An 18,071-nucleotide genomic window follows, 5' to 3' on the forward strand; every position below is an offset into this window, starting at 1 on the left:
CGCGCTCACCATGTTACAGTTATGGCACCGTTAGTTAAAGCCGAGCACATATACGACCTGCTCCATGAATACGGTGAGTAAAATAGTTTTCACTCCCGTGTACACAGGAATTGTTGCTTGCCGCGCGTGATACAATGTCAAGTGTCCGTTGCCCTTTAGAAATACTAATGTTGGGGCATTCGTCAATTAATGCTGATTCAACTATTTTTCTCCTGAAACCGTAGTGGACTTGAACACTATTCTGGCCTTACCCCAGTCGAAAGAGTGATTCTTATTGTTGACATCATGAAACACGGCCGAATTTTCTTGCCCATACCTAATTGACCTTTTATGTTCTGCCAGTCTAGTGTTCAAGTCTCTCCCGGTTTGACCCAAGTACACCAAATCACAATTTTGGTAGGGCAAACAATAGACACCAGGTGACTTTACTTCCTTCGGTTTTTGTTGAACGTTCACAATTTGCTTACGCACGGTGTTGGGATAGTGGTAGGCAATAGTGAGACGGTCTTAAGGAAACAACTTGGTAGAAGAACTGATGGTTTTACTATATGGAATTATTAGTATATCTTTAAAGGAGCGGTGATAACTAGAGGGGACGGAAGTTTTAAAATGGTTGGCCCTAGCCTTACTGAGGGCTCGGTCCAGAAACCAAAGTGGATATGCCAACTTCTTAAGTTGACATTTGGTCACCTCAATTTCTTGGTCCAGAAATTGAGGATTACAGATCCTGAAAGCCCTCAAGAAAAGACCAGAAGCAACACTTTTCTTAACGTTGTCAGGGTGATTACTAGAAAAAACTATCTTTTTTAATATGCGTTTACACCAGTTCTTTATTAGGTTGTAAATCAATTTTAGATAGAATTGTATATGAGTAACATTGTTATTTTTGTTACCCCAAAATATATATAAGAGATTTTTTTTCGGGATTTTGGTTTTCGGGATTTTGGCCTTTCGGGATTGTGGCTTGTCGGGATTGTGGCTGTCGGGATATTGGGTGTCGGGATTATGGCTGTCGGGATTCTGTCCAGGTCCCATATATATATATATATATATATATATATATATATATGTATATATATGTGTATATATACATATATATATATATTTATATATATATATATACATATATATATGTATACATATATATGTATATATATATATATACATATATATATATATGTATATATATATATGTATATGTATACATATATACTGTAAATATATATATATATACATATATATATGCATATATATATATATATATATATATATATATATATATATACGAGTGGTAGGGTGGTGAGTTTAAACACCAAGAATCCGTTGAAGTCGACGAGGTGACGGTGTTTAAACTCACCACCCTACCACTCATTCTGTCTTCACACCTCAACATATATATATATATATATATATATGTATATATATGAATGATATGGTTTAACGTCTCAAACTCCCCCATACCGGGAGGCTAGAACGGTGCCCCTAACAGAGGACTTTGTAGCGTGGAATTTGATAAACCATGCCCTTGGTTCAACTTCGCCGGTGGCAGGATTCGAACCGTCACCTCGTCGACCTTTGACGCAAGTAAAGACGACCTAAACAGGCGATTTCATTCAGCTGAGAGGAACACCTCTCAAGGTCGGGCCTCCGACTGCGTTCTGAATATCTTGTAATCCTTCTGTTATGCCATCAGGCGATCTTATTCAGCTGAGGGGAGAGTGATCTCCCTCTGTGCGTGACTCTTTGAGGCTAATTCCTTTACTGAACCTTTTCTTGGCCCTCTCTTTAACTCTTTATGGCTCTTTCTGACTAAGGCTTCTTTCACCTCTCTCACTGTCATGACGTAAAGAGCGTCTTTGTTCTTAAGCTCTTTTCTGTGTCTGTCTGGATGTTATACGGATGTGTTACTTCCTTCTGGTAGCCCATATGTGTGTGCCCTTTCTATGTAACTATGTATGGCTCTTTTAGACGGATTTTTTCCGGTATTCCTCGAGTTTCCATAAACTCGTTCTTCTTGAGCTGAGGGAGCCTGTTACTTCATGGCATTGTCAGGCATATTATACGCGTACTTTTAGCAACTAAAATTGCTTCTTGACGAGTCTAATGGGCTTCATGTTTATCAGTGCTGTCCACCACTTCTTTCTTTTATTATTGTGTTTTTGTGGCGCACTTTCCTTTTCACTTCCTTTCTGTAAAGCACGATGGGTATTCTTCTTGACTGGGGCCTAGGAGTCCTGTTTCCTCTCGCACTCCTTGAAATTCAGTTTCCTGAAGATATCTGGTGGAAAGAGCTTCGGATCGGGCGGCTCGAGCTCGTTCCCGTCTATCGGAGCGGCTAAAAGCCTTCAGCCAGGGATGGTCCAAGATCCCGTGGAGGGTGGGCCGCTCCCAAGGGTCCATGGCGAAGCACTTCATAATTAAGTGGCGGCATTGCCGGGGAAGGTATTCGGGGAGAGGCGGCTGACCCTTTTCGATCTCGCTGTCCTCGTAGAAAGGGTCGTCATGGCACACCAGGTAATACAAGAGGGTCCCGAGACTCCATACTGTCGCCGGGACGTGGAGGAACTTTCCTTTGGCGATGTACTCTGGTGGCCAGTAAAACGATGTCCCGCCTGTGTGTCCTCCCTTGTAGCCTTTGATCCTCTCCCCGCATCCAAAGTCGATTAACTTTATTTCAAGCTCCCCTGAGGCTGGATCCACATAGAGCAAGACGTTCTCTGGTTTAATGTCCTTATGAGAAACGCCTGCGTTTAGACATCGTTGGACCGTCTTTACGATGTCACAAAAGAGCCGCTTGATTTGTGGATAGGGGAGCTTACCACGCTTTTCCATGTAATCATATAATGAGGTCGCTTCGGGCACAAGCTCCATAACCATGTAGAAATTGCCTTCGGAAACGAAACACTCGTGCAGTTCTATGACCCCAGGAACCGCTTGGACCTTGTGCAGTAGAGAGGCCTCCAAGGGCACTCTCGTCCCTTCGCGCCACCCCCAGTTGTCGATGAGGGAGAGAGAGGCTTCCTTGATCGCGACTTGGGTGCCGCTGGCTCGGTCCTTCGCCAGGTAAACACACCCGAAGCCGCCTTTGCCGAGAGGTTTCTGCACCTCAAATCGGTCTCTCCAATGGGTATCCTCGCTTTTCTTCATCCCTGTCCAAAGATCTTCGACCCTGGGGGTGGACGCGACCGATCACGTGACCCGAGGTCGCATCACAGATTGGGTCACTCAGCGCGCTCGTTGTTTACGTCCTTCGGTGAGTACGAAACGCAAATTGCTGACCAAACCGAAAATATCTGTTGATGTCAACGTTGGTGTATTTAGGAAGAAGTCCTTTTAGTATTTCTTCGTTGATAATTACTAACGTTCCCTCTAAACTGTGAGCATGTGCGCGCGCATGTATGTTTTATGACTAGCGCACATAAAGAAAAAATGTGCGCACACCAGGTTTTCAAATTATATTAAAGTCAAGTCAATAAAGAAGTTCCACACAAACATCAACTTCCAAATTCTCTCTCTCCCTCTCTCTCTCTCTCTCTATCTCTATTTCTCTCTCTCTTTTCTGTTTCCAATTTTGCTCCTTTTTCTTTTCTCGTTTCGTTTCTTATTTCCATTCCGTGTTTTCTCCTTCCATGTCCGTGTTTTCATTAAATCTTATTCTAGTGTTTCTTGTTTTCACTAAATCTGATTTTAGCGTTTCTATCCTATTTCCATTTTCACGTTTTTCATTCATTTACGTTTTCGCTTAATTTTATTTCAGCGTTTTTCTCTTTTCTGTCTCTCATTGTTTAAACATTCCTTGTCTGTATACATGAGTGAACAAGTGTATGTGCTTGTGTGTGATGCATCACTGTCTTGGATCACGTGTTGGGCACGTGGTCGACAGCTTTTATCCTCCTAGATTAGAGCTCATGATATATGACCCGATGTGTGAGTATTCCTGAAACCTTACACACACACACACACACACACACACACACACACACACACACACACACACACACACACACACACACACACACACACACACACACACACACACACACACACACACACACACACACACACACACACACATACACACACAAAATTCATTGCCCATCAGAGTATGCACTTGTATATGTGTGTGTGTGTGTGTGTGTGTGTGTGTGTGTGTGTGTGTGTGTGTGTGTGTGTGTGTGTGTGTGTGTGTGTGTGTGTGTGTGTGTGTGTGTGTGTGTGTGTGTGTGTGTGTGTGTGTGTGCGTGCGTGTGTGTGTGTGTGTCTGTGTGTGTGTGATTGTATGTATGTGTGTGTATGTATGTATGTATGAATGTGTGCACCTGTGTGTGTATATACTGTATATGTGTGTGCACTTGTGTGCGTATGTGCGTGTACCAGTAATACATGTTGAATATCTTCATGTTCCTTATGCAACCTCCCAGGATATCCTTGCACTTAAGGTAAAGGTGGCTGCGTGACGTCACCCCCGGGGGGGGGATCATCTCCCACGTGGTGGTTAATTTACCACGTGGGAGGGTTTTAACCTCCGAGGAAGAAGATTTGTGTGGTTTTGGGTTTCGTGGTAGTAATGGACGTTGGCATAGTGGTGGTGGTAGTGATTGTTGGTGTTGTCGTGTGTGGTATGGAGGGTGTAGTAGTGGTGAAGGCTTAGATCGAGATGTGAAAATATCTACGAGTGAATAAAATAGTCTGATCTCTCACCATGCAACATATATATATATATATATATATATATATATATATATATATATATATATATATATATATATATATATATACATATATATACATACAGTGTATATTCTGTCAATGTCTTTAATGAGATTCGGTGACCATACGGAAACAGCATATTCCAAATGTGGACGAACTAACGATTTATATAGCTTGTTAATGAGTGATGGACTTTTGAAATCAAAAGATCGCGCAATCAGTCCTAGAATCTTATTTGCTTTCTCAGAGGCTGAAATACATTGCTTGGATGATTTGAGGTCGTTACTGATAATTACGCCGAGATCTTTTTCACTATCCACTTTTGTTAACGAATTTCCAAATAACTTGTAATCGTACTTACTGTTATTTTTACCTATGTGCATTACCTTGCATTTATTCGTGTTAAATTTCATTAGCCACTTTTCAGACCATTGCTGTAATTGATCTAAATCTTCTTGAATATCTAATTGGTTTGAGTGATCATTTGCCACTCCGCACAGTTTTGTATCATCAGCAAATTTGGAAACAGTAGATTTTAGTCCATGGTCTATATCATTTATATATACTATGAATAGAAGTGGCCCAAGAACGGAACCCTGAGGAACTCCACTTGCAACACTTTTCCATCCAGAAGTTTTTCCATTTAAAACAACTCTGTTTTCGACCATTCAACCAATTACTAGTCCAACCTAATAGGCTACCACTTATTCCATGCAAAGCTAGTTTAGTAAGTAGTCTTTCGTGTGGGACGGTATCAAAAGCTTTTGCAAAGTCTAGATATATTAAATCTGTATTGTTTCTTTTGTCATAATTCGAGATAACTGTGTTGTAGAATTCGAGTAAGTTAGTCACGCAAGAACGTTTCCGTCTGAAACCATGCTGGCTATCATTTATCAAACAGTTACTTTCTAAATGATGTTCGATAGCATCTCTGATGATAGTTTCCATTATTTTTCCTTCGATTGAAGTCAAACTTAAAGGCCTATAGTTATTTGGTTTCTTTTTGTCACCTTTTTTGAATATGGGAGTAACGTTAGCTAGCTTCCATTCTCTTGGGACATCTCCGGATATGATGGATTTCTTGAAAATAATTTCTAACGGAACAACAATCTCATTTTTCATTTCCTTTAAGATTCTTGGATGCCAACCGTCAGGCCCTGGTGTTTTATTAACTTTGAGTTTGTCTATACACCTTTTAATTTTTTCTTTTGTTATATTTACCGTAGTGAGTAAGTTTACCCCAGACTTTTCACAGGTTTCAGTTTGGAATTCACTTTGAGGTGTTTCGTTTACGAATACCGAGCTAAAATAATTGTTTAAGATATTACACATTCCTTCATTTGAATATTCAAGTTGACCGTCAGCAGATAATAGTGGACCAATGTGATTCCTAAAAACGGCTGCGCAGACCCTCAACATGCGTATTTGAATTGGTTTGACCGATGTAGAAGTAGGGACGGGGCTCGCGTAATACAATCAAATACATACATATGTGTAGCTCTGCGTACTGCGTATGACGTATTTGGCGTATATATTCAATATGTAATACTGAAAGTGATCTGCGTCAGAGTCGCTTAAAGCCTATACAAGTAGGTCCTGGTCTTTGGTGAATACAATTGGGTGAATACAATCTTAATGTGGGACTACAACATATGGTGGCAGCAGTGGGAATCGAACCCACGCCTCCGAGGGAACTATTTTCAGCCACCAACCGTTAACCAGAATAAAACTAGTAAAGACACGGCGAAGTTATTGAGTAAGAAGCCCTCGATACTTTTATCAGCGCGGATCTTGCCATCACCTGAATTGAACCGTCTGGCGGCAACCAGAGCCTTACTTAAGTCAGAGGAGTTATCTTAATGACGGCTTCATGTCTGTTTCATAGATTTATCCTTACACGCGTACACCATTTCTTCCTTTCGTTAAAAAAATTAAAGAAACTGTCATTCCAAGTGAACCCTCGTAAAATTTTCATAATGAGATTTAATTAAATACAATCCGGATTAAGTCCACGTGATGAGAAGCAGGGACACACACCCTCGTTCCAGAGAATGTCTTCATACTGTACTGTACTGTACTGTATGTTGCAGCATTTTATTCACCTTATAAGACGTGTGACGCTCTTTTCCACTCAGACCTCATTGCCTTAGAACACCTGACTAAGTGTTTGACAAACGTGGGTTCCTGCAGTACTCAGTGCCCGAGGTCAGTAGAATTGGACGTTGCTATCTATTGCTGAGACATTCTAACAGACTTACGTAAAAGGGGGTAGGACACACAGGAATCTTAGTCTGAGCTTATTCCTGATTAGTTTCGCAGATATGCAAGAATAAGCTCAGAGTAAGATTCCTGTGTTTCCTGCTCCTACTTACGTTGCTAGCTGTACGGAATAAACATCGAAACCCTTTAGTGGGGATTGAGGTAATTGTGTCCGCCACGCCAAGATCTCACGGTCCTTGTCCAAATGTATAATATACAAGTTTTGAACGTAAGAACATAGGACATGTGAATGAAGATGACTATAAGAGACCATAAGGCCTAAACTTAGCAGTTCCATGTCTATTACCACCTATCATCCCCATCCATAAGGTTATCTTAACATCCCTTAAGACAACCGGTAGTTTCATCACTCACTTCATGGTTACTAAGTCTATTACATCCGTTAACCATAGTATTGGTAAACCAATTTTTGCCTATTTGCTTCTTAAGTAAAAAAAAAAAATCCAATTTAAATCCATTACTTCAAGTCCTGCCTTGTTCTTTTAATGTGATGACCTTGTCTGCATCACCTTTGTTTAAGCCATTGATCCATTTGCATACCTCTACTAGGTCACCCCCACACTCAACGTTATCTCCAGAGAGTGTAAATTTAGGTGCCTAAGAATGTTTTCGTTAGGTAAATTTCTGAGCCCCATCAATCCTTGTCGCATAAAGTCGAACATGTATACAGGGATAGACCGGTTCCTCTTGCAGTGGGTCCGCTGAACACTTTAACATACGGAAAAGCAGACCTTACGATAGAAACACAAATTCTAATTTTCACCTGAATGAAGAATTACACTGGTCAACAAATCTTATTAAAATACCTGTCCCACAAGCAAAAGGTCAACTTGATTAACAAAAAAAAAAAAAAAGTCTGCTGATTCCAAATATGTTTTCAGAATTTTTTCTATCAGGCATAGTTTTTCTGTGATAGCATATCAAAATTTAAACAATTTTAACTAATACACAAAGCTGACATTTCAATGAAACTTACCTTTAAAAAGATAAAATGTATGATTTTCGAGTGTATTTTGCTTCTGGAACAAAATGGACGAAACGATAGTGTCTGCAAAAACAGTACACGAATTTAAGAGCAAACTAGACAATGAGAGATATAAAGGCGGGACACCACGAGCATAGCTCCGCTTCCCGTAAGATACACCTAGGAAAACACACACACACACACACACACATACATACATACACACGCACACACACACACACACACACACACACACACACACACACACACACACATACATACACATGCACACGCACACACACACACACACACACACACACACACACACACACACACACACACACACACACACACACACACACACACACACACACAAACACACATGCATATATATATATATGTATGTATATATGTATATATATATAAACAATACCTATAGGTAATATGAATTAAATTCAGTATTATATATATATATACGTATATATATATATATATATATATATATATATATATATATATATATATATATATATATATATATATATATTTATATATATGGGATCCTGGCCGGATAGCGACTGTCAAAACAGCGACAGTCATAATAGCGGATTCATAAGGGCGACGTAATCAGGTGAGCGACTTTCAAAACAGCGACTGTCATAATGGCGACCGCATTATGACAGCGACTGTAACAATAGCGACTTTACTATCAACCGGTTAGAATGGTCTCAGGCTTATGTTTCAATTGCTTGTGTTTTCGTGTTTGTATTTACGTGATCAGTTGTGTTTACTTTGTGAGATAAGTTCAGAATGGAATATACTCAAAAGGTCGCAGACTTATGTTTCTATCGCTCATGTTTATTTGTTCGTGTTTACATGTTTGTGTTCACTTTGTGAGATAAGTTCACTGAAGTGAATTTACTGGTCGGTCGCTCGGTCGTCGGTCATAGTGATGTTTGGGTTGTTAATTGAAATAATGGAAGGTCGGCACAGATCAGTTTCTTCAGATCTTACATGACTCTGAACACTGGATGTGTGATGGCACATTCAAAGTGTCACCATCCCTTTTCTACCAAGTGTACACTGTGCATGCTTTGATACGAAACAATGTGCTTCCCTGCATTTTTGTTCTACTCCCAAATAAGCAACAAGTCACATAGTCTCAAATGTGGACTGAGATTAAATCACTGAAACCTGAACTCGTTCCAAGAAGTGTACAGATCGACTTTGAACTAGCTTCCAAAGCTGCACTCATTGAAGCATTTCCTCAAACGCACATTTACGGCTGTTACTTTCACCTGGGACCATCGCTCTGGAGAGAGATTCAGGAAAACGGACTGCAACGGTTATATTTGAAAGACGAAAATGTTCGGATGGCACTGAAAATGCTCCTTGCCCTTGCCTTTCTACCTGTGGATGAAGTGAGCGATGCCTTTGATGAATTGGTGGCAGACTACATAGCAGAAGTAATGCCTCTCGTGAATTACTTCAAAGACAACAACGTGGGGTGAAGAAACAGACGGGGAGACAGACGACAGCCATTGTTTCCTGTACATATGTGGAGTGTGAAAGCCAGACAAGATGCAGGACTGCCACGAACCAACAACCAGTTGGAGAGTTGGCATATAGCTTTTCAGGGATCAACGGAAACCCATAATCCTACCATCTTTCGATTCATCGAAGCCTCAAGACGGGAGGAAGCCCGTCAACGGACAAACCGAACCCAGCTCCTACAAGGCAGAGACCTGACTCAGCGAATGAAAAGATACGTGACAATGAACACACGAATCACTGCTGTACAGCAAAAGCAAGATCAGTATGATCTGCAATTCCCTCGAGCCCTCGCTCACAATTTAGAAATAAACGTGGCTTGGTCACTTGATGGCTGATTTTTATTGCAAAGCTTGATGACTTTCTGTTGTTTGGCTTGACTAGCATTTTTCTTTTTAAATCATGTGACTTCTATAGCTAGTTCAAATAAAATGTTGTTTTAGATTCCCTTTAGGTTTCAATTTTTTTATTACTGAGCAGTTTCATGCAGTTGATGCAATGATGTCGCTGTTATGACAATCGCTCTTATAATACAATCGCTATCATGTGGTCGCTGTTGTGATAGTCGCTGTTTTAAAAGAATCGCAATTGTGAAATCGCTCTATTGACAGTCGCTGTTATTACAGTCGCTATTCGGAACCCAAGCCAAAAAACATAGATTTTGCAGTAAGAGAGACCAAAGTGTTCGAAATTCCAAAAACTGATTGCAATGAAAGAGAAAAGAACACTTGTGGAAATGTAGTCCGTGCGGTCCATACTCGTACAACAACAACCCCCCACCCCACCCCCGCCCCTACCTCCTTGGTCTTGCAAAGGATTTTACAAAGGGAGAGCATGCCGACAGGAGACCCTTTGGCCTAAAATTAGGTCGGATATGAAAATAATAATAACAATAATAAGTAAATAACTTAATAAATAACTAAGTAAATAATATAGATAGGTAATGGTAAATAATAAGCAAACAAAAACAATTGTGATTTATAATGACAAAAACAGATAAATGATAATAAAGAAATGAATAACAACAAAGAAATAATCAGAATAGAATCAAATAAATGGCAGGCATTGCAAAATATTGCTAAGGTATTAATCTAAATGAACCTTCAAGTTTCGAACTGCATTACATTACACTGCCTTTGCAAGAAGTTTATTCCATTCATTTGCTACACGGTTGGCGAAGTTGTTTCTACCGTTATTTCTTTTCTTCCGCCTCCTGTCGTAGCGCTCACGACCATGCGCCATCTGTGAGTCACAGGCCAAAGTTAATGAAAAAAAAAAAGATCTTGGAGGGTTAAAATGGTAATGGTCAGGCGCCATTAGAAGACGACTTCATTCGAATGGGTCGTAGAACGTTGATGCAAAAGAGCGCACGCAAACTCAAAGGGAACGAAATCATGAAAGAAGAAGAAATACAAAAGGACGTCCTAGAAAGAAAGAAAGAATGTGAAGACGAGGTAGGTGTAGAAGTGACACCAACCGGGAGAGCCTTCCTTCTCTTGATGGATGGATTTTGCTCTGGCGACGACGGCAAGAAGAACTGAGTCACTTCATCGTGTGACGTCGGGCAGTGCGAAATGTGTGAGTTGCGCCATCATGGAAAAGGGCGAAAAGCGGCGAAGTTGGAGCGAAGAAACAAGTACAGGGTATAGGGTGGTCCCAATGTCTTGTTACCCCTACCAATACAGGTACAAGTATTACAAAGTACGTGTCCTAGGTTCAGTTTATTTACTGTAAGAACAATAGAGCGAAATAAGAACACTGAAATAAAATGTTCCCATTGCAGTATTGTCATCTTCGGAGGAGCTGGTTTGCTGAATCGTTCAGTGAAGTTATGTCGCACAGCCCCCGTTGTGCTCTTGCCTAAATGTGCACGCTCATGTACCTACACAATTACAGGCAGCCTGAATCCAGGATATGTATTTTGTATTACTGTAATACTTGTACCTCTATTGGTAGGGGTAACAAGGTATTCGGACCACCCTGTAGGTTAAAGCAGAAGAACCTGCTTAGGGGGAATGGAGGAGGCGAAGAAAGGTATTGACTGTATACAGTGAGCTTAAGCTGCTGTAACCGAGACATAAGAAACTTGGCAAAAGAAGCATAAAAAAAAACGCTCCTTGAATAAAGGAGGGGGAGCAACTTTTGCAGTTGATCAGAGACTTTACGGGAGAGGCAGACGCAGCAGCTGTTCTGTAAAGGCGACAATTCCCCCCGAGGGAGAGACAGAGAGCGAAGAAAGGGAGAAGACGTACACCCACCCACTCTCTCATCAAACACACACGACAAGATATTTCCGCTCCGTCGCAGTTCACGCCCGCAATGTCGGCGGCGGCACGAGAAGTATTTCGTGGATTCTTGCATGGGTTGGAAGCTGAGATAATGGATGCCATGTGATAATACGCAGGCGGTAGTGCCAACCAAGAGAGGAGTTTCCTTAGGCTACCATGAGGTAGTGTAGCCCGAAAACTGCTAAAGACTTCCATTATGTTGAGGTTCAACACGTGTTTTACTTGTTCTGTTTATTTACCTATTCATCTATTTATATGCAGCTTATTTTAATTTGCTAATTTCTAGCTCATTTTGCCTTTCCTTTATGTGTTTTACTTATTCATTTATTTACCTAAGTATTCAATTTATTCATAAATACTTTAGTATGTTTTCCTTCCAGTTTTTCTCGAAGTTGGTGGAGTGCAGCGTTTAAGCTTGATCGCAGGCCGCTATCCCTCCATCTATAATGTAATCTTGCTGCATGACGGGACCTGCCGGGAAGTGAAATCAGCCGTCTGTTTCAGGGACGGCAAGATAAGAGTCCGGTCAAAGCCTCCTGGGTGCGAGCCAACTCTTAGGAAAAAAAAAAAAAAAAAATCGGACGTAGCCGGTCTGCACGGCTTACAGTATCGTTTCCAGCGAGATTGAGTAGCAGCAGCTTAACCGTGCTGAGGTAATGGGGCTTAGCTTTTGCTGAGGTCGTCATTTTTGATGGATGTGCTCGGTCTTTTAGAGCAAGTAGGCTAGGTTACCGGTTGCTTTAAGCCCAAGTCACACAAAAGCTTACGACCTGTTCCCGACTACCTTCGACGACGGTGGCACTTTAGTTTCTCTCATGGATGATATCCATCGCCATGACGAGGAGGAAGGGGGAGATTCATTCCAATTGCATTATTGTCTTGAATTATTTTTTATAAGCAGAGAAACAGCACAAAGCAGCCTGGTCGCCGCCGGTGGTCGGAAACAGGTCGTAAGCTTGGTGTGACGACTGCCTGGGCCCTTAGGATCAGTAAGGGAGAGGGTCCGTTTTCCGCGAAGGGCAAAGTCGAGGTCGGCCCTGTCACATGTGCCGCCAGTTTGGGGAATTCGCATCTTCAGGGGAGACTGGCTGAGGAGAGGGGAGGGTTGTTCCCTCAATAAATAAAATAACCTCTCAGGGAGGAAATAGACATGGCGACACTAATCCTTTTCCCCCTATATTTACTCCTTCATCTTTCCTCTTCCCTCTCACTCAATTTTTTCTCCCTATTCTTCCTCTGCACTCTATTTTCCATCTCCCTCCTCCTCCTCCTTACTTCACTTTTCTCTAATATTCCCTATTTTCTTTCCCTAATTCTTCTTCTTTTCCTTCCTCCTTTTTCCTTTTCGGCTTCCCTCAAAATCCCCTCCTCACCTCCTCCTTCCTTCTTCCCTCCTGTCTTCCTCCCAACCTATTGCAGCAGCATGGCGGCAGCAGCAGCACTTTGTTCCATCTCGTGCTTGTTTACTCCCTCGATCCTTTTGGACGCAAAAGTTCAAATTCGTATTCGTAGTACTCGCACTGACTGACTAGACATACTTTGGGCCTCCATAGCCTGCGCGAGGTCTGGACTGAATAAATGTAGGTCGAGGACCATAGATATTCAGTAGTCTTACACACAAACCTTTACTTACTGCAAACTCCTCCCCACTCTCCATAAGCGCGCAGTCGAGAAATAAAGGGCCATAGGAGGTTGTTAGGACTTTTATATCTCTACCGTAGACATTTTGTTTTTCCTACTTCATCGCTTCGATTTCTTAGTTCCTCGTCTCCCTACTTGCATAAGAACATAAAAATGGGGAAACTACAAAAATCATAAGGACTACAATAGGCAGTCTCTTGTCCATTACCACCTATCATCCCTATCCATAAAGTTACCTAATCTTCTTTTCAAACAACTAATTGTTTCACTGTTCACTATTAGATGGTTACTAGGTCTATTCCATTCGTTAGCCACTCTGTTGGTAAACCAGTTCTTGCCTCCGATTTCCTTCTTAAACCTAAAATTATCTAATTAGAACCCCTTACTATGAGTCCTGGCCTGCTGTCTTAATATGATGACCTTGCCTGCATCACCCTTATTAAAGCCCTCGACTCATTTGAATACCTCTATTAGATCACCCCACACTCTTCCTCTTTCCAGAAACTGTAAGTTAAGGTACCTAAGCCTGTCTTTGTATGGCTCATTTCTATTACCTTGAATCATTTTGGTCAATCTTCTCTGTACTAATTCTAGTGAATTGATATCCATTCTATAGGAGGAAGGCCAAAAATATACTGCATAGCCAAGGGTGCATCTAACTATCGCCAGATAGAATTCAGTGAGTTAATTATCTCTGCACTCTTATTTGTCACTAATGCACTGTTTCCTGAATTTAAAGTCGGGACTCACTAACACTCCCAAGTCCTTTTCATATATTTTTTCTAATATGGCGTTATATAGGCTATGCCTGTTTCCTCAGTTGTGTAATCCTACTTTTAGCACACTGCACTTTGAGATATTGAAGTCCATTTGCCATTTCTCCGACCATGCAAATTATTAAGATCCTCCTGCAGTATCTTAACACCTTCCTCCGACCTAATATGGCGTCCTATTTAGTGTTATCCGCAAACTTGCTAAAATTCTTATTCATCCTATTGTCCAAGTCGTTTATATGTACAATGAACAATAAGAAACAAAACCAAGCCGTGAGGGAATCCTCTATTAACATTACCCTATTTGAATTTTGCACCGTTACTGGATACCCATTGTTTTCTTTCACTAAACCATGATCTAATCCATTCAAACTATTTTCTTCCTATGCCAATGATCTTTATTTTATTTAGTAGTTTCTGACGGGGTACCTTGTCGAACGCTTTGCTAAAGTCAAATTATATATCATTATAAGAAGTAATGTTATCTGCCGCCTTGCAGACATGTAAATGGATAAAAGATTAGTAACACACACGACGACCTACCCTTGGCGAACCCATACTATGAGTCACGAATCAAGTTATGGTTTTCGAAAGGATCCCCGATCTTACTTTTTATAAAAAATTTAAGCATTTTACTTGTAACCAATGTCAAAGTGATGGTCTATAGTTGTGCAGAGAAGATATATCACCTTTTTAAATACAGGAACAACGGTTGCCTGTCCCCAGAAAAAAGAGACTAATTTAATGTCAACCGACTTACAAAATACTTCCATTAGCTGCTCACAGATTTCAAATTTGCATACTTAGTATTCTCAGAAAAAATATTGTCTGAACTCATGAATTTTGTAGCTTTAAGGCTATCTGTTTGGCTACATTTTCCTTGCTAATAATAATGCTAGTTAGTCTACTTTATTATCCTCACTGAAGATCGGGTAGCAATTAGGTACTATATTTAACTGTCTTTTGTAAATGATAAAAGAAGATATTTATTAAACGCCTCACCCATATTTTCCCTTGTATCTATCAAGACATCTTCATCGGATTTAACGGAGATTTTCTTTTCCTCATTTCTAGTTCTGTAGAGATGAGGAAAACCCTCAGGATTAGATCCCGCGTTTTTGACAACTTTAGTTTTGTAGTTACGTTTCGTTGTCCACGTGCTCTTTTTATAACCAGTCTAGCCATTTCATCACACCTAGTCCTAAGGTGTACGAGTATTTCTCCCTTTTTATTTTAACATAAAGCCCTATCTTTACTCAGATCTCATCTTTCAACTTATCCTTTATCCAGTTTGGTGTATTAGTTTCCGAACTAACTTTCCTGTAGGGTATGCGTTTTCGTTGGCTAATCAGAATCGTAGCATTCGAGGCATTGTACTCATCTCTTCCCCAGTCTCTTCTTCCTCGTATACTTCTCCTTTATCCTTAACTACTTTCTACTCGTTTTCTCTACTCGCATTTTTCTCCTTTCCTTCACTTCTTTTGTCTTCATTACGGTCTCAAACTGTCAGGAAATAGATTTGATTTGAAAATGGGTGGAAACAACTTCCCGAACAGTGTAATTAATGAATAGAATAAACTTCCTGCAGAGTCAGTGCAATGTAGTTCAGTTCGAAGTTTTAAGATTCGTTTAGATAAACACCTAAACAAAATGCTGTAGTGCCTGCCATTTATTTTATTTATTTGTTTGTTATTGTCTGTTTATTTCTATTTATTTGATTGTTGTTTATTATCAATTATCTGTCCATTTATTATTACTTACTATTTACCTGTTTGTCTACTATTCAACTTTACCTATCGGCATGCTCCTCCTGTGTAATTAGTTCTCTCCTGTCCACTTTGCTTCTCTTCTGCTCCCTCCTTCCTTCACCTATCTCACCTTCTTTCCTTCTCCCCTTTCTCCACCTCCTCCTCCTCCTCCTCCTCCTCCTCCTCCTCCTCCTCCTCCTCCTCCACCTTCTCCTTCCTCCTGATCATCCGCCTCTCCCTTGCTCCCTCTGTCCCTTCCAATTCCAACCTTTCAGATTTGAATAACCCAGTGGTGAATCCGTTCTTGATTGTCGGCCAGACTACTCGATCGGAATTCTGCCGCTCGGGTTCTCTCTCCATCTCCTCAGTGCCACGTAAGAAGGCACGGGCTCATCGCTCTTTTCTTTTTGGACAGCAAAGGAGAGTGAAAGGGTCGCGGTACGGAGGGGGTCTGGCTGGGGCTGGAGAGTGCGATAGCCGCGGAAATAAGACAACAACTCACTTAACTCGGGAAGAAGAATGGGTCAAGGCGATGTTCTTGACAGGTCGAAGCCGGCTCCGGTTTCTTTCTTGCTTTTCATTCAAGGCGCAGTCCCACCGAAGTCGAATTTAGGGAAATGCTGGTGACTTGTTCGGTGACCCACCATCGGCCGAATTAAAAGTCTGTGTGTTTGTGTGTGTGTGTGTGTGTGTGTGTGTGTGTGTGTGTGTGTGTGTGTGTGTGTGTGTGTGTGTGTGTGTGTGTGTGTGTGTGTGTGTGTGTGTGTGTGTGTGTGTGTGTGTGTGTGTGTGTGTGTGTGTGTGTGTGTGTGTGTGTGTGTGTGTGTGTGTGTGTGTGTGTGTGTGTGTGTGTGTGTGTGTGTGTGTGTGTGTGTGTGTGTGTGCGCGCGCGCGCGTGTAGAGTTAGGTAGGGTGGGTAAGGGTAAATGCTTCAACATCTCTGAAGCCAACAATCTTGTCCTTCAATGAACCGTATTGACATTGTCCCGCACAAACTAGTAGTAGTGCAATTTCAACCACGATTGCGCAGCAAATAAAAATGGTTTAAAGAGGAAGTGGAAGCTTCATTTGAGTGATTTTTTATTTCTGATGACTGACAGTGCCTCCTCTAATGCCACATTAAGGAAGGTCACTGAGCATTCGTCTCCTTCTTTTCTAGACTGCAGGTCCTGGCTGCCGGGACTCTCAGGGCTCATCTCGCCAACGAACTTTTCACATTTCTTGACTTCCTTCGTCCATGTTATTAGGTGCGTGGCGTAATTTGCCAAATCGCACTATTCTTTTTCATATATATTAGACAGGGGTGGAGGCAAGGAGAGAGAGAGAGAGAGAGAGAGAGAGAGAGAGAGAGAGAGAGAGAGAGAGAGTGAGAGAGAGATCAGAGAGAGAGAGAGAGAGAGAGAGAGAGAGAGAGAGAGAGAGAGAGAGAGAGAGAGAGAGAGAGAGAGAGAGAGAGAGAGAGAGAGAGAGAGAGAGAGAGAGAGAGAGAGAGAGAGAGAGAGAGAGAGAGAGAGAGAGAGAGAGAGAGAGAGAGAGAGAGAGAGAGAGAGAGAGAGAGAGAGAGAGAGAGAGAGAGAGAGGACGGAAAAAGACATGAGAAGTAGAATAGGGTATTTGTAATAAATCATGTTAGTGTAATCACGTGAACCAGATTGGCGAATAAAGTGTGAGGTGTGGAGGTGGGAGGGAGGAGGAGGAGGGTGCGTTTAGGGCCTTACAGCAGGCACAGGATTGCGCTCGTTATATGACATTGTTGCACGAAGAGTTGGTAGGACATTGAAAAGTTTTGCAGGCAAAGTCATGAAAGGAAGATTATTTCAATCAGAGGAGAAATGCGCCGTTTTCATTTTCATCCTGAGTAACTTGCAATTCGTGAATTAGATCATCCATGTCTGATGAGATCGAAATGGAAAATACCTTTGATGTCAAACAATTCCTGGAGTTTGTGATTGCTATAGACCAGCGTTTCTCAACAGGGTTCCCCGGAACCCCCAGGTTCCGCAAAAGGTCCCTAATGGTTCCGCGAGAACAGGTGAGATAAGCTAGAGCACTTTTGATTTTTTGTTTAATTTCATATACGGAATATAGTTAAACACGCACGACAGTCTTGGTTATT

The 18,071-nt window shown here is 41.3% G+C and overlaps 1 protein-coding gene across 1 annotated transcript; it reads right to left on the reverse strand.

Annotated features, from left to right (window-relative positions):
- Window positions 1-2,178: 2,178 nt before the first annotated feature.
- Window positions 2,179-3,147, reverse strand: LOC143020217 (serine/threonine-protein kinase pim-3-like). The gene has a single exon (XM_076176384.1). The coding sequence runs from the start codon at window positions 3,145-3,147 to the stop codon at window positions 2,179-2,181; it is 969 nt and encodes a 322-aa protein (XP_076032499.1).
- Between the last annotated feature and the right edge of the window lie 14,924 nt (window positions 3,148-18,071).

This window comes from Oratosquilla oratoria, chromosome 39 (genome assembly GCF_046742065.1).
Source record: "Oratosquilla oratoria isolate Oo_2021 chromosome 39, ASM4674206v1, whole genome shotgun sequence".
In the NCBI taxonomy this organism is placed as follows: Eukaryota; Metazoa; Arthropoda; class Malacostraca; order Stomatopoda; family Squillidae; genus Oratosquilla; species Oratosquilla oratoria.